The sequence below is a fragment of the Salvia splendens genome, chromosome 5, assembly GCF_004379255.2.
Source record: "Salvia splendens isolate huo1 chromosome 5, SspV2, whole genome shotgun sequence".
NCBI classification, from domain to species: domain Eukaryota; kingdom Viridiplantae; phylum Streptophyta; class Magnoliopsida; order Lamiales; family Lamiaceae; genus Salvia; species Salvia splendens.
In genome coordinates this window covers 17580048-17603629 of record NC_056036.1, presented here as the reverse complement: position 1 = coordinate 17603629, position 23582 = coordinate 17580048, and the positions used below count along the sequence as shown (strand labels likewise).

The window sequence follows — 23582 nt, the reverse complement described above, 5'->3', positions numbered from 1 at the left end:
TGTGCTCTTGCCAGAGAGCAGGCAGAAAAAGTGGGGCCGGACCCACAACCGTGCCGCTGGCAAGAGCACGGTTGTGGATGCTCTAAAGTATACCGCAAAAGTACGGTATACCGAACTTTGGTACGGTATACCAAAAATGAGGTACTGCATCGGTATGGAAATTGGTCATACCGAAAATAAGGTATACCGGAGTTCGGTATACCGAAAATTTTGATAAGGTAAAGGTATGATTTGTTCGCATATCGAATTTACGGTAATGTATACGGTATAGTGGTTTCGGTAAGGTATATCATACCTACCCACCCCTAAGTAGGAGGTATAATTTTTGAAAATATATTTTGAAATACTAATATTTGATCCCAAGTTCTAAACAATACTACAAGGAAATATGGTTTGTAAAAACACTTGGAAAACAACCAAATTCTGTTATGCACATAGAAAATAGAAGCAAAACAAGAGATTGTTGATGGAGTACGTACTAAACAAGCCCAACAGCAGTAAAGCCCATCAGCCTAAAGCCCAAGAAAGAGTATCAGTTCGGCATGACTAAAGAGTATCAGTCCGGCATGACTAAAGAGTTCAGTTCGGCACAACCAAAGAGTTCGGCCCCAGCCTACAGCTCGGTAAAAGCCAACCAATCAAACTCTGCTCTCAGGTCGGCATCAAGCTCTACTCTCAGATCGGCAAAAGCTGCTCGGCAATAATTCAGCAGTTCGGTCTCAGTATTCGACCGAACTAGGAGATAGTGGACTCATGCAGGATTTCCACCTCCACTACACCCACGATCTATTTAGTGGTGTCAAGCAGTCATTAACTCATGCAGGATAGTGGACCCATGCAAGATCGCCACGATCTCCACGACATCCACTGCCTAGTAAATGGTGCTGCATGCCACGATCTTGGTTCAATGTATAAATAGAACTTAGATCAGATAGAAAAAGGTTAAGTTCTGTTAAGCTCTCTAGAGATCAAAGATCAAATAGCAAGTCTGTATTGTAAGCTGTAGAAAACAGATCAAGCAATACAACTCTGCCCTCTTTTCTTCCCGTGGACGTAGATTTACCTCAGTAAATCGAACCACGTAAATCTCTGTGTCGTGATCTGCATTTTCCTGCATTCATCACCATCAAAAATTCGCCAAACCATCACTGGCGCCGTCTGTGGGAAACAGAGAACCAAATTTGTGATAAAGCGAATTTTTGACCCTTTTTCCACCCCAAAAAAATGCATACCAGATCACATAACACCCATAATACCGTTCGTGATAACCGTGAGGAAGCTAGTCCAGCTCGCAGGTCTGAAAAACGGCCTCGGGAGACATCTACCTCCGGTTCTCACGAAGAAGGAACAAGCCACTCCAGGAGAGATCGCACCGAGTCTTCCCAGCAGCCCGATTTAAATGAAGCTGTCAAGCTGTTCTTGGCCGAGAAGCAGGAGGAGTTCTTAACCTTCCTGCAGAAGAGCCAACAGCCGGAGAAGACAACGGCGGATTCTCCCTCCTCATCCAGACATGAAAGTCACTACCGCAGTAGTGACGTGTCTTCCAGGAGAAAGAATCCTCAACCCCGACATGTTCCTGTTCCTCCTCGGTACCGGAACCACAGGAGAACTCCATCTCCTCCGTACCGAAGAGATATCGGGTTCGCCATGTACGGAGCATTAAAGACTCCGTTCTCGGACGATATCACCCGAACTCCTTTGCCGCGGAACTACCGGACACCGTCAATGACTTATGACGGGCTAGTGGATCCTCATGACTTCTTGGGACGCTATCAGTATAATATGGCGAACCAGGGTCTCAATGAGGTCCATATGTGCAAGCTGTTCCCCGAGCTTCTTATCGGGAACGCGAGAAGGTGGTTCGATAGCCTCCCCCAAGGCAGCATTAGATCTTACCGAGATCTAATGGATGCTTTCCACAGGAGGTTCTTTCAGAAAGCGGAAGCCCGGATCACTTCGGCTCAGCTGCTTTCTATACGTCAAGGTCGCGACGAAAAGATCAGCGACTTCATGACGAGATTCCACAAGGAATGCCTACAAGTAGATGATCTCAACGATCTACTTGTCATTTCGGCATTCCAAAATGGAATCCTGCCCGGAGCTCTCTACAGAAAGCTCGTGGAGTGCGGTCCACAAACAGCTCAAGAAATGTGGGACATTGCGGACCAGTTTTCCCGTGCGGATGAGGCAGACCGTCGAAAACGGTCTTTAGACAGCTCATCCCGAGAAGAGAAAAAGAAGCCCGATCAAAGCGGCCAGGTGCTTCCTCGCCGAACTCCTTTTGAAAGAATTCAAAGGGCACCGGTACAAGGCAGATTGGGGCCACGTCTCAATCCTGAGAAGCCGCCCGCTCAGTTCGTACCATTAAACAAGTCAAGAGCGGAAATTTTCGAACTACATTCCGATATGTTCGAAAAACCAAAGCGGATGACGAAATCAGCCGCGCGGCGACCTCAGGATCAATATTGCTCCTTCCATCAAGCCCACGGTCACGATACCGAGGAGTGCCGAAATTTGGCTGCAGGTATTGATGTTCTTGTGAAAACAGGAACGTTAAAAGAATACCAAAGCAAGCAGCCGAAAAAGAACAAAAGGCAGAGAGGTGCGAACTGCAATCCTCAGGATCCGAAAAGGCATGAGGATCCCGAAGACGACGACGAGCCGCAATATGATGGAGTAATCCAGACTATTGATGCTCTCCCTGCCGGGAAGACTAAGTCGTCCCTAAAAGCAGAACGCAGAGGTTCCAATCAAGAGGAGCCAACACATAAAAGGCTGAAGAAAGACGAAGTGATTACATTTTCAGATGCCGATCCCGTCCCAGCCATCTCTCCTCACCAAGATGCTATTGTCATTCAAGCCGGAGTGGCAAACAAACTGATCCACAGAGTATTTGTGGATACAGGAGCGTCAGTCAGCATTCTTTTTAAAGAATGTTTCGATAAAATGGAAGTGGATCCAGCTCGGCTCAGTCCGGCTCCACTTCCTCTGAAAAGTTTCGCCCAGGAGGACACCCGCCCTGAAGGTATTATCAGCCTTCCGATCACGGTGGGAAAAGCGCCTACAAGCTCCAATACGATGATCGAGTTCTTTGTGGTGAAAGCTCGGTCCCCGTACAACATCATCCTGGGGAGAGACTGGCTCAACACAGTTCGGGCCGTTTGCTCTACTTATCACCTCACCATCAAGATCCCCACTAAAGGTGGGATAGCGGTCATCCGAGGTGATCAAAAGAGAGCAAAAGAATGTCTGCAGATTGCGCTTAAAAGTGCCGAACAATCAGTTCGGCACCATCAAGCATAGCAATCACAGCAACCGAAGTCAGAGGCAAGCGAGATGACCGAAGTCACTTCAGAGCCGAACTCAATGACCGTTCAGTTATACGAAGATGATCCATCCAGAACGGTCAAGATCGGCTTCGCAGGAACGCCTCTACTCCGGGAAAAGACCATTCAGCTCCTCAAGGAGTACAAAGATGTCTTTGCATGGTCTCCGTTGGACATGACCGGAGTGCCCCCCGAGGTAATCACTCATCGGTTAAATATTGATCCTTCAATCCGGCCAGTAAAACAGAAGCAAAGACTCTTTGCGGCAGAAAGAAGCCAAGTCATCCATGACGAAGTCCGCCAATTACTAAAAGCGGATGTACTATTCGAGGTGAAATATCCTTCTTGGGTGGCCAATCCTGTGATGATCAAGAAAAAAGAAGGAGGATGGCGGATGTGCATAGATTTTACCGATCTAAACAAGCACTGTCCTAAAGATTGCTATCCCCTTCCGAATATAGATAAAAAAGTAGAAGCTTTGATCGGCTTCGAAATTTTCTGCTTTCTTGATTTATACAAAGGATATCACCAAGTGTTGATGGATGAGAGTGACGCTCCGAAAACAGCTTTCATTACCGATTTCGGCATTTTCGCTTATAAAAAGATGCCATTCAGTTTAAAGAATGCCGGAGCCACTTATCAAAGGATGGTAGACAAGCTTTTTCGGCACCTAATCGGAAAACAGGTTGAAGTGTATGTCGACGACATAGTTGTCAAAAGCAAAAGCACTTCGGAGTACGAAGACAACCTCAAATCCACTCTCGACGTGCTCCGAAAAGCCAACCTCAAACTCAACCCCCAAAAATGTACCTTTTTGGTAGATTCGGGAAAATTTCTGGGTTGTTGGGTTTCAAAGGACGGACTCAAAGCAAATCCCTCAAAAGTTCAAGTTATTCAGAACATGGCGATGCCGAAGTCCATACACGATGTGCAAAGACTAACTGGATGTCTAGCCGCATTAAATAGATTCCTTTCCCAAGCAGCCGAAAAGCAACTGCCGTTCTTCAAAGTGTTAAAAAAGGCACCAAAGTTTGAGTGGGGAGCCGAGCAGAAAAAGGCTTTTGACGAGCTCAAAAGTTATTTAGCCGAGCTTCCAATTCTCTCTGCTCCAACAGATGCCGAAGTGATTTTCTTATACTTAGCGGCATCCGATCAAACCATTAGCGCGGTGCTTGTACGAGAAGAAGGCCTAAAGCAGTTTCCCATCTACTTTACAAGCCGAGCATTAAGAGGTCCAGAAACAAGGTATCAACCTCTGGAAAAAATTGCTCTGGCGTTAGTAAATGCAGCAAGGAGACTGCGGCCATACTTCTATGCTCACAAGGTATGCGTCTTAACCGATCTGCCTCTTTGGCAAGTTTTGACCAAGCCAGAAGCATCAGGCAGAATCGCCAAATGGGCCATAGAGCTGGGAGAACACTCAATCGAGTACCTACCTCGAAAAGCCATCAAGGGACAAGCCTTGGCAGATTTTCTTGCAGAGGCCAAGTTCGATCAAGCAATCCCTGTCATTGCCGAACAGAAAAATTCTGCCAATGCCGAACTAGCACAGCCCTTGGAATCCGAAGAAGAGCCGCCGGACTGCTGGAGCGGATTCGTAGATGGAGCTTCGAATAAAACGGGAAGTGGAGCTGGTATTCTGCTTATCGCTCCCGATGGACACGAGGTAACCTATTCACTTCGGTTCTCATTCCCAACCACTAATAACGAAGCCGAATACGAAGCCCTCCTTGCCGGACTCCAGCTAGCGCAAAGTCTATGTATCAAGTCTCTCAAAATCCATTGTGATTCACAAGTCATAGTGAATCACATGTTGGGTACAAGTGAAGCCCGTGATGAGAGGATGAGGAAATATTTAGACAAAGCGCAAAGCATTAGCCGAAGTTTCTCTTATTTTCGGATAATCCGCATTCCCAGAGCAGAAAACAGCCGAGCAGATACTTTAAGTAAGTTAGCCGCATGTCCAAGCTCAAAGGTGGAGGAATTGATGCATCGAAGCATTGATGAAGCTGAGGTACATTCAGTAACCAGCTCGCCGAACTGGATGACGCCGATCTTACAGTATCTAGATCAAGGACAACTGCCCGAGGATAAGAGAGAAGCTCGGAAAATCACATACCGAGCACTTCGGTACGAACTTCATGGAGGAGTCTTATACAGAAAGTCCTACCTTCAGCCGTTATTACGATGTATAGGGCCAGAAGAGACGGACTACATCCTCAGAGAAGTTCATGAAGGATCGTGCGGCAGCCACATCGGAGCTAGAGCTTTAGCTAAAAAAGTTCTAAGATGGGGATATTATTGGCCAACCTTGGTACAAGAAGCAGTGCAGCTCGTCAAGACATGCCCGAAGTGCCAAATCCATGCAAATATCCCAAGGATGCCGCAGACCGATCTATCCACTATGCAAAGCCCTTGGCCTTTTATGCAATGGGGTATAGACATAGTAGGACCACTACCACAAGCTCCTCGGCAAATAAAATTCCTAATCGTTGCCGTGGACTACTTTACGAAGTGGGTGGAAGCTGAACCATTAGCTACGATAACGAGCTCGAAGACATTGGATTTCGTCTGGAAGAACATAGTGTGCCGATTTGGCATACCCCACATCCTCATCTCGGATAACGGGACTCAGTTCACCGACAAGACGTTCAAGAATTGGTGCCAAGAGCTGAATATTCAACAGCGGTTCACTTCGGTCTCTCATCCACAAGCAAACGGACAAACGGAGGTAACAAATCGTATCCTGGTGAAAGGGTTAAAAGCTCGGTTAGAACAAGCCAAAGGACAATGGGTAGAAAATCTCCCTCAAGTCTTATGGTCCTACCGAACTACACCCACAACCTCCAACGGTGAAACTCCGTACAGTCTTGTGTACGGCACTGAAGCCGTGATTCCGGTGGAGATCGGCATACCCAGTCCCCGAACTCTAAATTTCTCAGCAGAAATGAATGACGACGGACTGAGAGCTGAGCTAGATCTTGCCGAAGAAAGAAGAGAATTGGCATGCATAAAAGCAGCCAAGTACAAGGAGCAAGTAGCCCGGTATTACAACCAAAGGGTGAAGAAGCTGCAATTTCAAGTGGGAGATCTCGTCTTGAGAAACAACGAAGTAAGCCGAGCAGAAAAGCTGGGCAAGCTCGAACCCACATGGGAAGGTCCGTATCGGGTGTCAGAAGTCCTCGGCAAAGGGTCTTACAAATTGGCTCACATGTCAGGAGAACAGGTACCCCGAACATGGCACATTTCCAACCTCAAGAAGTTCCATTTGTAAGAGACAGTCCGGTCAGTCAGTCTTGAGTCCTGTTCGGTCAATGTGCTTTCTTTGGTTTGCTTGGTCTTTGTGCTTTCTTTGGTTTGCTTGGTCTTTGTTTATCTCTGTGCGTTTTGTCTGTGTGTTTTGTCTGTCTCTGTGCGTGTCGTCTCTTACAAATGTTACTGAGGTATCTTGTTCTTCGAAGGCTGATCCCCTTCTTAGAACATATACAAGCCAACGATTGTGAGTCAAAGCTTCTAAAGAGGATACAAGACCACAATTCAGCTTAAACAAGCAGTTCGTCTAAAACGAGCTGCAATAAGCCAACGATTGTGAGTCAAAGCTTCTAAAGAGGATACAAGACCACAATTCCGCTTAAGAAACAAGCACTTCGTCTGAAACGAACTGCAATAAGCCAACGATTGTGAAGTCCAAGCTTCTAAAGAGGATACAAGACCACAATTCGGCTTAAAAATCAAGCACTTCGTCTGAAACGAACTGCAACAAAAGTCCGATTCACGCGATAAAACTTGCCTGAATTAGGACAAGGGAAAGTCCGATCCACGCGATAAAACTCGCCGAATTAGGACAAGGGAAAGTCCGATCCCCAAATTAGGACAACGGAAAGTCCGATCCGAGCGATAAAACTCGCCAAATTAGGACACAAACCAAGTCCGGTCAAAGAAGAGTTCACTTCATCAGACCGAGGACAAACATCAACTTACCCCGTACCTTTATCCAGAATGCCGAAGTGATTCACTTCGCTTTTCGGGGGGGGTAGTGATGGAGTACGTACTAAACAAGCCCAACAGCAGTAAAGCCCATCAGCCTAAAGCCCAAGAAAGAGTATCAGTTCGGCATGACTAAAGAGTATCAGTCCGGCATGACTAAAGAGTTCAGTTCGGCACAACCAAAGAGTTCGGCCCCAGCCTACAGCTCGGTAAAAGCCAACCAATCAAACTCTGCTCTCAGGTCGGCATCAAGCTCTACTCTCAGATCGGCAAAAGCTGCTCGGCAATAATTCAGCAGTTCGGTCTCAGTATTCGACCGAACTAGGAGATAGTGGACTCATGCAGGATTTCCACCTCCACTACACCCACGATCTATTTAGTGGTGTCAAGCAGTCATTAACTCATGCAGGATAGTGGACCCATGCAAGATCGCCACGATCTCCACGACATCCACTGCCTAGTAAATGGTGCTGCATGCCACGATCTTGGTTCAATGTATAAATAGAACTTAGATCAGATAGAAAAAGGTTAAGTTCTGTTAAGCTCTCTAGAGATCAAAGATCAAATAGCAAGTCTGTATTGTAAGCTGTAGAAAACAGATCAAGCAATACAACTCTGCCCTCTTTTCTTCCCGTGGACGTAGATTTACCTCAGTAAATCGAACCACGTAAATCTCTGTGTCGTGATCTGCATTTTCCTGCATTCATCACCATCAAAAATTCGCCAAACCATCAATTGTCAAAAACTCAAAATAGATACTCTAAATCTCATAAATAAAAGTTACTGAACCCCAACGCAGTGATTGTGGCTCTGTTCCGGAAATTAGGAAAAATAATTATTAATACTCCTATTAATAGTTTCATCAAGAAGATATCAATCGCCTATAATTCAGACAATGTTACGAATATACCTATATTTTTACGTATGTACGTGCGAATTTAATCCCTAATATTCCTAAATCTTACGCAATGATAGCAATTTCCATATTTATATACTAGTATTATGCAATTTTACATAAAAGTAGTACGTATCTCTTAAAAATAATTCTATTAGTGTGCATGTATAGTTGGATGTGAGCCTGTTTGCACTTCCATTTGTCAAAGATTTATTGATTGGACAATCTCGTAGTCCAACTTTGATATGAATTGCCTACTGATATTTTTTCTTATAAAATTAGAGTCATCCAAAAAGTTAGGGTATTTCTAATTGATTTAGTAGTTATTTACTTACCTAATATAATAACATAAGTGTTCCTTTTACATTTTACCATTTATTAATTTTTATTATTATATTTCTTTAGGTATTCGGGTTTACTTTTCCTATAAATAGGGTATGTTGAGATTATTGTGAATTTACTTTGAAATATGTATTCTCCCCTAAATTCGAAATTATCAATCAAAATAATGAATTACAGTACTAGTTCCTTTTGCTGTGCAAGTAATGAACCACTAATACTCTGAAATAAACTTTAATAAAGTTAAAATATAAAATTGCTGGAATAAAAATGGTGGAATTAATAGGAAAAAAATTGCCATAATTGGACCAGATCTTCAAAGCTCTTGATAAATAGGGATCACATATCAAAGCCAAAAATGCAGAAAAAAACTGATTAAAATTGATCAAGTAAGTTGAACCGGATTGAACTTTTTTGGTGATCAAATTAATAGTGAAAGGGAGGGTTGCAATAGGTTCCATTGAGAAAAGAATCAGCCATGAGCTTGTACACAGCCTCGGTGAAGTGAGCTCCATCCCAGTTGATGTACTTTTCAGGTTGATCGCACGAGGCGGCGGCAGAGGAGGAGCCGCAGGTGTTGAAGACGTCGAAGTTGTAGGCGCCGCCTCCATAGCCGCAGCAGGCCTTGTACCGCTCTTCGAACCCGTGTTTTGCTGCATTCTTCAGTAGCGCGAGGTGTGCGTTGTAGTAGTCTGCCTAGAGGATGACTGACTGAGGGTTCAGTCGGCCTTGGAGGACCGCGTTGTGCGTGGAAGCGTGGCGGTTCGAGCTGGCGACGCAGCCCGTGTCGTCTCTGTCGTCGGCAGAGGAGAGTGAGAAGGAATATGTTATGCAACCGATTGGTGGAAGTCCTTGCACTACTATCTACTTTTCTCCCTTCTTCATTACTGCCTGACAAAATGTAAACAATTTTACTAATCTGAATTTATGATTATAGTACTCCCTTCGTTCCAAAAAAATAAGGACATTTGGGATTGCATGGGAATTAATGTATAATTGATGTAGTGAGAGATAGGGAAAATGGTAGTTAAAATAGTGTTAGTGGATAGTGAGATCCATATTATTGTTAGTGTTTAATGGTGGTTCCTAGTGATATAAGTTGTAATAAAATTAATATATATGTGTAATGAGTTTGGGAGAACTTTCCATAAATGGAAATGAGATATTTTATTGACGGACGGGAAAGGAAGTGTCCTTATTTTTATGGGACGAAAGAGTAGTATATTGGCAAAACACATCCATAGGTCCTTGTACTTTGATTGTTTATTTCAATAGGTCCTTATACAATATTTCCGTTTTAATTGGTCCTTGTACTTCTAGATTTTATATCAATAGATCATTTTTAACGGTTTACATTCAATCCGTTAACTTAACCGTTAAATATATTCCACTTCATCAATTATTATTAAAATATAATCCACATCATATCTTATTTATTCCACTTCATAAATTATTATTAAAATAAACTCCATGTCATATCTTAATTAATGAAATCCGCTAATTAAACATGCTACACTCTACCCTACGTGAACCTCCTTTAAATAAATTTTTTTAATAGCCGTCATAAATATTTCTCCTATGAAAGTTCTTGTTCCCAATATTCAATAAGCTTTGAAATTGCTAATATCATTGTGGGCGCAGAGATTTCCAGGTATGTCAACTGAGAAGTTCTTGATTTTTGATTTTTTATTCTTCAGCACTAACATACAATGAAATTTGGTCGAGAATATGTAAATTAAAGAAACACAAATATTCTTCTGTGTGCGTGTTGTGAATGTTTGGTAGTATAAAATTATAGTTCCAATATTGATTTGTGGAGTATGCACTTCATAAAGATTATACCATAGTTTAATTTGACCAGGTTTATCTATAATTTGACAACTGCTTTAGGCTTAAGATTTATTTTGCATAAACACTATTCATACTTGTTGTCTTAGAAGGTGTTATACACAACAAAATTAGATACATTAATTCCAGACGTTTTGAGTACATAAGTTTAAAATTTGAAACCAGCAAATATCCACATTTATAGTCATAAATATTATGGTCTACCATTGTTGTGCTTCTGCAGAATGTCTGAAAAAACATTTATATTGTCAATACATCATGGGGGTAGATTTGTTGATGATAGTAGTGCTGGGGTTTGGAGCCCCTTGCACAGCGGAAGTCATGCATTCACAAATAAATCAGATCTACGGATCTATTTGACCGATTATGGGATTAATTAACTACATGTTAAACACAGAATTGCATCCAAGAACACACATAATTCATGTAAAAGGAATTAAAACCTAAAACATGAATTCCTACGGTTTAGAATTACCGATCTGATTCTCCAAAGAATCGACGATTGCTTGCGCCTTCTCCACGTGATGTTCTTCGTACTCAACCACGAATCTTCTAATCTGTATCCCGAACTCAGAATCTGACCTTTGGGTGGGCAAAGCTTATCAGAATCGAAAAGGGCTTGATTAGAAAGAAGACAGAATATCAGTTTTCTCAAAAACCGATTTTTCGTCCACTCCCACAGGGGAGCACGAAAATTAATGATTAATTAACGCTAAAAATCACTTCTAATCTCCTTTCTAATCTCCTTTTATATTGAGTTATAATGGGCCAGATTAGGGATCCATGGAGGTTGGACTTGGGCCAAACCTGTTGGACTTTTACTAATTAAATTGAGCCACAATTTAATACAAGTCCGACAGAATATTATTATCAGTAACTAAAGTAAAATAATATTGACTACCCGTCCAATCCCAAATTACGAGTAATCCGGGCTTTACCTCTTTAATTTATTATTTCTCGTGTTTAAGATATAAATATCCATTAATTAATTTAAGTCTGCTATTTGACTATAATTAATTAATATCTTTTTTCCAAGAGTTGTCTATTTCAAAATCTTTATTTATTATTCTGGAATAAATTCCAACCGGCCGGGTTTCTGAATAATAAAACCTTTTTCGAACACCTCTTGAGGATATTATCAAACTGGACTCACCCTGCACACGATTCATTGCAATAACAATACTAGCACCTCTAGACATTAATCACCACTACCCAAGATATCAGGATTCTTGGATTGCGAAAAATCCGCACCATTTGATAAATCAAAGTAGTGCATAATCAATATCGTATGCTCAATGTTATATCAACAATGATTAAGAAATAACAATCACCGAGACCTCGTCTTTCAGTAAATAGCAAGAAAGACTTATCTCAAATGTTAGATCCTTCAGTGCTATACCACACCAGTGTCGTTTATTTCCTAAGGTAAGGAAACATGCGGACTGACACTGCAATCTTTCACGATAGGTAGCCAAAACCTATCTAGGTTGTGAAATTCTATTTCTCTTCTACAAAGGACCGACTGCGTCACCTTCTGTGAACGTCGTTCACGACCAGTCTACTATGCAGAAGAATTAGGCTTATTTGTTTTTTATACATTTAAATGTTTGAGATACATCTTATAAATGCACAAGCAAACATCAATGCGATGAAATTAATTCTTCTCGCCTTGGGTTAAAAGTGGATTGTAGAGTTTATTGTATACAAGCAATTCTATCCGTGCAACATGCTCGAAATATGCTTTTCAGTATACCAATCCTAACAATCTCCCACTTATACTCAAAATCATGCTTTCGAGTATACCCACTGCCAAAACTCTCCCACTTATACTCTAAGCAGGTCTCGGGCCATGATACATCGAACTACTGTACTTTTCACCTCATGTATAAAACATGTTTCCATGTAGGCATTTTGTGAAAAGTTCTGCCAGGTTGTTCTCTGATGATATCTTGGAAACCATAACGTCTTGCTGCGCACTTAATCCTTAATTAATTTGATACTTCATCTCTATGTGATTGCTTAGCTTTAACAGATCGTGTTTCCCTTGAGTTAGACATATGACTAGAGTAATTATAATAAAATATAATACTCATACACATACTCGGAATCACGGTCAAAGCTATTAGGAAGTTACTGAGATTAACAACTACTTAGTAGTTTCTGATGAAACCACACTTGTAATTTTTATGATAGAGTCTATGATGTAAACACACTCGTTCATGACTCAGTTTTCAACTCCTAACGTTAACACATAGTCAGAGGATAACTCGATCATCAATCAATTATAAAATCGAGTCGATGTAACCTAAATGACATAACATGGATGTCTGGTAAACTAGAGCATACCGTTTAGTCTTCTTCAAGTACTATAGTATATTCTTTACACAATCCAATGTCCTTGGCCATGGTTAAAATGATATCATGCTTCTATACCAACAAAGGCAAAGCTAATATCTAACTTAATACACATCATAGCATATATGAGACTTCCAATTATGGAAATTGTCTCATTCTTCTTGATCTCATTCAATGTCAAAAAATACTTGACTAGAGACAAAATAATTCCGTCTAGAAAAAAAAACTTTTTCTTGGAATTTTCAATGCTAAAGTGTCTAAGTATTGTGTAGATGTAGGATTCTTTAAGAAAACATACATTCTTTTCTAGCAATCTAATGACACAGATGCTTAGAATGTAACTAGATTATCTTAAATCCATCATCCTTAAACTGGGTAGACGACCAGTTTCCTACGCTAGATAACCCTCTTAGTTGTTTATCAACTTTTATATATGTTATCATCGTAGAGTACCAAGAATACCAAATATAGTGCACTTTCAACTTTCTTGCCTTGTATTACATAACCTTTAAGATATTCCATGCAAATGATCTCCTCAAGACTTCTACTTAAAGAAAACTGTCTTGACAATCATGGTACATACATCCTAATTTATGTAGGATACAATAGACAATGTACAGATCGACTTAGGAAAAAAAATGGCAGGCGAGATTATAATTCCCTCTGGGTATAACCCTTGGCCATTATTCTAGCCTTTTGAGATCCATGCTTACACTTGCAGGTCCACTAGCTCCCACTGACTGAAATAGTCTATAGGTAGTATCGCAAGTCTTGCAAACATTCTTGTCTATTTAAGATTGTTATTCAGAATCTATCATCTTATCAAGAATGATTATCTGAATAAGTCATTGCGTCCTTGTAGTTACAGGGATTATGTTCAAGTTGATCTAAGACTGAGTCTTAAGACTTTTTTAGACCCATGAACTTATTATGTTCGCAAAGAACGCTCCCACTACGACACGACTCTTACAATCTTAGGTACAAACGTTGATTTTCTTAGTGCATAAGTTTCTAATAGTATGACTTCTTGGTTAAGATGGAAAATAGATATTCTCATTATCTTGAGAATTATCATCTTTGTTAAGCTTGTAGTTCTCCTCATAATCTTCATCAAAGAATCTAGTATTCGTGTAAACAAACACATATCTTGCCGTGAAGATTATAGAACCTGTATCTTTTCTATCATTTGGGACAACCTTAAAACATACCTCAGTACACAACTCTAATTACTTGGATACCTTTTCCAAAACATGTCTTGGAATAACTCCACACCTTGAGATGTGCTGGACTAAACTTACCTCTAGTCCACAACTCGTGTGTTGTAGAAGGTACTGATGTTATGGTAGTTTCTTTAAGGTATAACTCATTGTTTCCAACGTATATCCCATCAATGATAAGGTGTTATTGAGTAAAACTGTTCACTTATCGAACTTGTATTCGAGAGACTTCGATATCTTCTTATATGACTATCCCATTCTTTAGAAGAATGCTTGGAGTAGTCAACTAGGATTTAACTCCCACTACTGATCTTAACTCATTTGCTCGTCTCCTATGGTGTAAACCATTGAGATTTACTAGTCTTTCTATGTTGCATCTCTATAAGTATTCTGAATCCCTTGAACCACCAAAAGATTCTAACTTATTGTGCATCAACCAGACTTACCTGACTTTCAAGCTATTTAACAAGTAAGCTGTTAAAATCTCGATAGTCACTTGAGTTAGACAAAATCAGTTTGAACAATTACTAAGTACTTTCTTGGCCTTATGATTAAGTACCATAAATACTTTATCATTCATTGTTTAAGAAGTTGAACTGTGGTGTTAAACTCAATCTTTTTGCAATTACATTGTTTAGATACTATGATGTATAATTTGTTTTTCTATGGTACTATGATAGATATGCGATCCACATTTCTCAATAATGCAAGCATTATAAAATGAAATTGAACATCGTAGAATCATAAATTAGTTTAGAAACTGAATATAAATTCATTCTAAACAAGACTGTACCAATAAAACAAAATCTCTAACATCAAAACAAAACAATAAAGTGAGCATAAATAAATAGCTCCCACTGCAACAACTGCCCAACTGGATTAAGATCCCTCATTTAGAAGTTGCGTTGTTATCTAAGTCATTGTCCTTCTTTAGAAGAGGTCAATCTGACTTACAATACATCTTCTCTTTGCCTTTTCACCAAATTTTTCTTGTCTTTCTTGCTTTTAGCAGACATTGACGACAATTCAGCTCTTCCCTCTTTCCATTGCTAGTCTTCTGTTCGATTGAACTAAGACATAGGAAATATGCAGCGCAGCCTTAATGAATTCGTCAACTATCATGTTATCTTCCTCCAAAAGAAATAAAGTGAATACAATGCTGAAGGCTTCCAACTTTTCAGTAACAACCTTCTTGTACTCACTTCTTATTACATTTGATGATGAACTGAGTGTAGAAAATATTTGAGTAACTGAATCAGAAGATTCCTCAAAACATTCTATCTCTTGTGGATATTCCAATAGAATCTGGACAACGTCCTTATTGGATATCTCTTTGTCATCATTAAAAACCAAGACTTGTCTCACTACTTAAAAGAAAGTAGTTTGATCTTCTTCCTTAAAGAACTTGTCAAGTACATGCATAAAATGCATTCTCAAACTTTCAATTGGTGAGTACAAACTTTAAGTTTTCAGCAATGAGAATCTTATCCATTTACATTTCCAGTCTACATAATTTTGGCCTTCGAGTTTGATTTCATTAAGGTTCGCAGACATTATTAAGAATTTGGCTGAGAAGAAATAAAACTGTTTATCACATACTATGCTTGATACATAATCGCAAACAACCACAAAACAATTTATGTATCTCACAACTGTGAAAACCAAAATAAGTACGCCTCTAGGGAGGTCATACAAATTCGGATTCCAACAATTTCCTGGTCACAATACCGACGAATAGTCCAGAGACCACTAAGGTGGCATGACCGCCAAATATTGCCTAAGCATTTACCATAAATATTTGCATCTAGGAATTTCATTTCTGTTTTGATACTCCTTCTAGGGAAGGTCGTACGCCACTAACAAAATTCCATAGCTATCTTATAAATATGCTTAAACATACGAACTTGCAATTTCGTAGGATTATGGCTACCACTAGGGTGGGTCGCGATAATATTAGAAACATGCTTCCAGTTTAAACAATTTACCATTAAGAATTCTAATCTTATTAACTTGCTATTTCGTAGGATTATTGCTCCCACTAAGGTGGGTCGCGATAATATTAGAAGCTGCTTCATATATAGACCAATTTATGGAGACCATATACAACACACTGTTGTAATTATCGCTTAGTCATTTTAAATATGGCTTTTGCGTAATTATCACATAAGTAGATAAGACAGATAATCCACTTAAAACAGATTAACACCAAATAAATAGATAAATCCATTTAATTCATGGTGATTAATCACACTGGATAATTATTGAAATTATTTAATAAATCTAGGGAGATTTAAATAAATAATTAATTCTTTATCTTATCCAAAATATGGATTTCGGATTTGATAAATTTATCTTGGATAATGACTATCCAAATTAATTTAGGATTTATCTAGATAGAGTGGAATCTATCTAAATCCTCTTAGGATTATTCTAGATTTTACATGGATAAAATCAAATCCTAAAATTCAAGATAAAACTGACCTTGGATTATCATTATCTAAATCTTACCAGAATATTTCAGGATAAAAACAAATTTCTCCAAATCCATAAGACGAAGATAAAATCCAATCATTCTAAGATTTAAACAATCTTAGATTATTTAGAATAAGAAACTAGAATATATCATATCTATTAGGATTTATTCTAGATAAAATTAACTTTATCAAAATCCAATTAGATTAGGATTATCTTGTATTATCTTTATCCAAATTTATCTAGGATATTTTCTAAATAGAAATAAATCTATTTATATCCATAAAATTAGGATAAACTAGAATTAATATTAATTAATTCAACTAGGATTTAACTAGATAGAACTAAATCTATCTTAAATCCAAAAGATAATTACAATAGTGGATTAACAATTATCTAAATCTTCTAAGATATATTCTAGATAGATATAAATCTATCAATATCTATAAGATAGAGATACATTTAATTATCTAAATCTACTAGGATATTTTCTAAATAGAATTAATTCTATAAATATCCACAAGATAAAGATAAACATGGATTTTAATTATCCAAATCTACTAAGATATATTCTAGATAGATATAAATCTATCAATATCTACAAGATATGGTTAAACATAATTAAAATTTATCTTAATCTATCTAGGATTCACCAAGATAGAATAAACACTATCTTAATCCACATGACGTAAATAAATTTAATTTCTATCATCCAAATTCATCTAGGATTTCTCTAGATATAATTAAATATATCTAAATCCATAAAATGAGGATAAAATCCAAATATAATTAATTATTTATCTAGTCTATCTAGGATTTATTCACATAGAATTAAATCTATATAAATCCATAAGACAAAATAAAATTAATTATTATCCTAATTTATCTAGGATTTATTTAGATAGAATTTAATCTATCTAAATCCATAAAATAAGGATAAAAATCACATTAATCCATAATTTAATTAAAAAAAATATTTATAGATAATCCAATTAAATTGATATATTCAAAACTTATTCTAAATTATATCTTGAAATATATTCAAAACTAATTCCTAGGATTATGAAATCCTAACTAATTTTGAATATTTCTCCGAAGTTAGTTCCTATGGTTTAGGAAACCCTAACTAATTTCATAAAGTTGCACCGCCCACACGAGCCCTGGGAGACGCCACCAACGAGCTCCCACTCGGACCGCCACTGCTGCTGGAGTGCTGATCGGACCCACTGCTTCGCAGCTGCTGTGAAAACAGCCTCATCCGAGCCCCGGAACTGCCCACGAAAAGCTCCCACTCGAACCGCAACCGCTGCTGTAACTTCTCCACAGCCGCCGCTGGGTTCGATGAGCCTGACGCCTCCGTCGACGTCGCTCGTCGTGCCTCGCCGGACTCCAGCCTGCGTGACGACGACGCTGCCGTTGCTGCAGCGTCGTGCTCGTCACTGCTGCAATGCCTCCGGATTCTCGACCATGAACAGCCATCAAAAACAGCCGCCGCCATCGTGAATGAATCGCCGTTAATCCCGAACAGACGCGATCAATTCAATTGGACAGATCCATAAAGCGAATTCACGTTACCAAATCACAATTGAATTAAGTGATTGAAACAATCGATCCATGTAATCATTACAATAAAAAGACAAATCAGTTTAGATTACATATATGGGAATTAATTTCCCAAATAACCGAACGCGTACACACGGCAAATTGCAACTCTTCGTCATTCATTGTTCATTCAATCAAAATAAAAAAAACAACGAACACGCCACGAAGAAAATCAGGCATTCAAGCAATTCATAACATGAAATTAATCCACATAATCAGAGCCAAAAATTGGCTCTGATACCTATTGCTGGGGTTTGGAGCCCCTTGCACAGCGGAAGTCATGCATTCACAAATAAATCAGATCTACGGATCTATTTGACCGATTATGGGATTAATTAACTACATGTTAAACACAGAATTGCATCCAAGAACACACATAATTCATGTAAAAGGAATTAAAACCTAAAACATGAATTCCTACGGTTTAGAATTACCGATCTGATTCTCCAAAGAATCGACGATTGCTTGCGCCTTCTCCACGTGATGTTCTTCGTACTCAACCACGAATCTTCTAATCTGTATCCCGAACTCAGAATCTGACCTTTGGGTGGGCAAAGCTTATCAGAATCGAAAAGGGCTTGATTAGAAAGAAGACAGAATATCAGTTTTCTCAAAAACCGATTTTTCGTCCACTCCCACAGGGGAGCACGAAAATTCATGATTAATTAACGCTAAAAATCACTTCTAATCTCCTGTCTAATCTCCTTTTATATTGAGTTATAATGGGCCAGATTAGGGATCCATGGAGGTTGGACTTGGGCCAAACCTGTTGGACTTTTACTAATTAAATTGAGCCACAATTTAATACAAGTCCGACAGAATATTATTATCAGCCACTAAAGTAAAATAATATTGACTACCCGTCCAATCCCAAATTACGAGTAATCCAGGCTTTACCTCTTTAATTTATTATTTCCCGTGTTTAAGATATAAATATCCATTAATTAATTTAAGTCTGCTATTTGACTATAATTAATTAATATCTTTTTTCCAAGAGTTGTCTAGTTCAAAATCTTTATTTATTATTCTGGAATAAATTCCAACCGGTCGGGTTTCTGAATAATAAAACCTTTTTCGAACACCTCTTGAGGATATTATCAAACTGGACTCACCCAGCACACGATTCATTGCAATAACAATACTAGCACCTCTAGACATTAATCACCACTACACAAGATATCAGGATTCTTGGATTGCGAAAAATCCGCACCATTTGATAAATCAAAGTAGTGCATAATCAATATCGTATGCTCAATGTTATATCAACAATGATTAAGAAATAACAATCACCGAGACCTCGTCTTTCAGTAAATAGCAAGAAAGACTTATCTCAACTGTTAGATCCTTCAGTGCTATACCACACCAGTGTCGTTTATTTCCTAAGGTAAGGAAACATGCGGACTGACACTGCAACCTTTCACGATAGGTAGCCAAAACCTATCTAGGTTGTGAAATTATATTTCTCTTCTACAAAGGACCGACTGCGTCACCTTCTGTGAACGTCGTTCACGACCAGTCTACTATGCAGAAGAATTAGGCTTATTTGCTTTTTATACATTTAAATGTTTGAGATACATCTTATAAATGCACAAGCAAACATCAATGCGATGAAATTAATTCTTCTCGCCTTGGGTTAAAAGTGGATTGTAGAGTTTATTGTATACAAGCAATTCTATCCGTGCAACATGCTCGAAATATGCTTTTCAGTATACCAATCCTAACAAGTAGATGTCGCTATGTTGGTGGAAAAGTTACTCAAGTGTGTGATGCCTTGGACATTGATAAGATCTCATATCCAGAGATTATATCTTATGTTAAAGAAGACCTGCAATATGAATTGGAGGCAATTGATGGGTTATATTATCACAAACAAGGAAATTTTGTACTAGTAAAAGATGATCATGCCATTTTGAGCATTGTCAGTGAGTTATACAAGAAGACAAAGTTAGAATTTTATGTCAAACATAAGAATCTAGCTAAAGAAGTCACTCTTTCTAAGCAAACAGAAGTAATTGATAGAGGAGTCAATCAAGGTGTTGATTTGTCAGATGATAATGGCTCGGAAGATGAACTTCTACAACAAACTTTTGATAATCTCAACAAGGATATAGTATTCTTGACTGATGATGATGATGAAGAAGTACAAATGTCAAGGAAAAATATAAGATCTTTCAAGGAGAAGAACACATTTAATAGTGAAGATAATACTCGGTCTGATGATGAGTTGGATGCATATGTAGATGACATTATATGTGATTCCCAAGAAGATGATGCTCAAGAAGAGGAGGATGATGAATTAGAAGAGGGTAACGATTCTGACGGGAGTTTTTATTATGACAATGATGATTGTTGTAGCTATTATAGTGAGTCAGATGAAGAGTGTGGAGACCATGCACTTAGAAAAACAAGTGAAATGGTACGCTTTGATCCAATGGCAACCATACCAGTATTTTGTTGTGGCATGATATTCCAAAATGTTCAAGAGTGTCGAGATGCACTTGCAAAGTATGCTATAATGAAGGGTTTACAAATTCATTATATTAAAAACGATCAAGTCAGAGTTAGGGCTGAATGCATGGAAAAATGCCATTGGAAATTTTTGGCATATAAAAACAGTCACAATAATGACTTTGTAGTGAAAACTTATGTGCCTAACCATAAGTGTTACAGGAAAAACACCAATCCCATGGCTACTAGAAAGTCTTTGTCCAAAATCTTGAAGGATAGATTATTGGCTACACCTTTTATTAAGTATAGAGACTTAAAGAATCTATGCAAAACTGAGTTGAAGCTTAAAATTAGCTTGACTCAAGCTCGGAATATCAGAAAAAAGGTGATTGCTGATTTATTAGGATCTTATACCGAGGAATATAAGAGATTGCATGATTATGTTCAAGAAATAAATTCTAGTAAGCCTGGTACAACTTGTGTGGTCAAGGCTTCAAAAGTTGAAGGTGGAGATATCAACCATTTTAGATGTTTTTATGTATGTTTTGCTGCATGCAAGAAAGGTTGGACAGAAGGATGTAGGAATATAATAGGTTTAGATGGTTGTTTTTTGAAGGGTGTATGTAAAGGACAACTTTTATGTGCTGTTGGACGAGATGGAAACAATCAAATGTTTCCAATTGCTTGGGCAGTCGTATCTGTTGAAAATAAAGAGAATTGGGGTTGGTTCTTGAATTTATTGAAGTATGATTTGACTATTGGAGATGGAGCAGAACTAACCATCATATCTGACATGCAAAAAGTAAGTGTAATATATTGGTATAAAATAAATCAGTGTTCTCATATTGGACTTTTTTTACATGTTGTATATTAATTTTCATTCTATATTTTTCTACTGTAGGGCTTGGATAGTGCAATTAATGAGCACTTGCCAGAAGTTGAACATAGAATGTGTGCTAGACACGTCTACGCAGCTTGGGCAAAAAAATGGAAAGGTGAAGAGAGAAAGATAGCATTTTGGAAGTGTGCTAGGAGTACTTTTGAAAATGATTTAAAGTCACAGTTAAGAGAAATGAATCTATTGGGAAATGGGATTTTGGAAGATTTTATGCAATACAATGTTGAATCCTGTTCAAAAGCATACTTTAGGACAACTCCAAAGTGTGATTATGTGGATAATAATATGGCTGAAACATTCAATGGTTGGATACTAGATGCAAGGTGTAAGCCAATTATTTCTATGTTGGAAGATATAAGAGTTCAGGTAATGAGAAGATTATATGCTAAAAGGAAGTTTTGTACAACTTGGATATGTGTTGTTGGACCAAGACCTATGCAAAAATTAGAAAGAAACAAAGAGCTCTCATTTAAGTGGCAAATGGTTTGGAATGGGGATGAAGGATATGAGGTTTCTAATGTATATGACCAAGATAACAGACATATCGTTAATTTGAAGTCGTCAAGTTGTACATGTAGAGAGTGGGAACTTACCGGTATCCCATGCCAACATGCAGTTTGTGTCCTGCACAGTGAAGGGTTGGAGCCAGAAAATTTCGTTGCTCATTGGTATATAGAATCTACATATTTGAAGGCCTATCAGTTCATGATACAACCCGTGAGAGGAAAGATCTTGTGGGCCGAAACTGGTAAAGAAGAAATTGCACCACCGGCTCACAGGAAGTTACCAGGGAGGCCTAAAGTTAGAAGAAAGAAAGATAAAAATGAGATTCAGAAGGCAGGCAAACTATCCAGAAAAGGAAGAATCATAACTTGCAAAATATGTAAGCAGCCTGGACATAATATAAGAAGATGTCCTCAAAAGATGAATATGGTACTATTACTCAGCCCCTTTTACAATAAAGTGCTCTCATAAAATTGTGGTTTCTTAACAATGCTTTTCTTGTTAATTTTAATGTAGCCCGGAGAAGATAATGTTAGAAGTCTAGAGCAATATGCAACAAATAATCACTCTCTCAAAGCAGAAATGAAATGAGGGATGAGAAATCATCAAAAAGGCATAATGGCTCAATCCAACTAGGTAAAAGAAGCAGAACCACAAAATCAAGGATGACGAAAGGTTCGACAAATCATCCAACTGGTTATGGACTATATATCAATGAGAATACTGGTCAAGCAATTCTTAATGTAAGCATTATATTACTCTTTTATATATAATTTAAGTAACCTCATGCTCAATATTTCAGAATAATTACATTGTTGGTTTGCTTTGATCAGCCAGGAATAAGGTTGAATAAATATGTGAAGACACATCAAGAAACAATGTTTTCACGACCATCTGAAGATGCAAATAAAGATGTCCCAGACAGCAAGAACCAGACAACTTCAGGTTTAAAATGGAAAGGAAAAACATCGATGACAACAAGACAACTGCAAGTTGAGGCACAACGCAAAATAACTACATTCACAACTCAAGCAAAGGAGAGGAAATGATGTGGATCTTGAATTAAGTTTATGAATAATAGATAAGACAATTGTTCGCATTGTTACACGCAATTTATTGCTTTTGCACTTCGTAAGTTTGATTTATTCTTAAAGAATTATATGAATCTCTTTTTTTTTCTATTCCTACTAAAGTATAAATGAATTTTCATATAGTTTAAAGTGTTCTGATGATAGCAGATTATATGTGGAATTTTCACTTCCTGGGAATTAATTGCATGATCATCATCTATTTTTAGAGTAAGATTTTGGATGTAACAAGTGTATATCCAATTAGTTTCTTATGAGACGAAAATCAACTGGGATCATTGTTTATAGGTTGATTGATGAGATTATTGAATTATTGCAGTATATCTTGTCAATTAAATTGTTCAAGATGCAAGTGTGGAGAAGAAAAGAAGGTTTAGCCTACAGATTTCTTATATCATTTCTAATACTTGTCAAGGAATTAAACATTCTAGTAGTTGAATCAAACCTATTGGAATCAATGAACTTGTCAATGAACTAAACATCTAGTAGTTGAATCAAACATATTGGAATACTTATTAATAACTACATTAAGAGAAAAGTTTAAGGGATCAAACCTATTGAATGCTTTCATATATTGAACTTTTAGTAGTTGAATCTGGAATG

General features: G+C 38.2%; 1 protein-coding gene across 1 annotated transcript; it reads left to right on the top strand.

The window, feature by feature from the left end:
• The first annotated feature begins 136 nt into the window (after window positions 1–136).
• Window positions 137–22482, top strand: LOC121803922. Its single transcript, XM_042203495.1, has 4 exons — window positions 137–141; window positions 19749–21291; window positions 21391–22320; window positions 22408–22482. Exons 1-4 carry the CDS (start codon window positions 137–139, stop codon window positions 22480–22482), a joined length of 2553 nt encoding a protein of 850 aa, XP_042059429.1.
• Window positions 22483–23582: the final 1100 nt, after the last annotated feature.

What these genes read in the sequence shown, in the direction of transcription:
- LOC121803922 (XM_042203495.1), top strand. An exon ending in TCATATCTGACATGCAAAAA is followed by an intron (nt 21,292 to 21,390) that starts GTAAGTGTAATA and finishes TTTCTACTGTAG; the next exon opens with GGCTTGGATAGTGCAATTAA. An exon ending in GTCCTCAAAAGATGAATATG is followed by an intron (nt 22,321 to 22,407) that starts GTACTATTACTC and finishes ATTTTAATGTAG; the next exon opens with CCCGGAGAAGATAATGTTAG.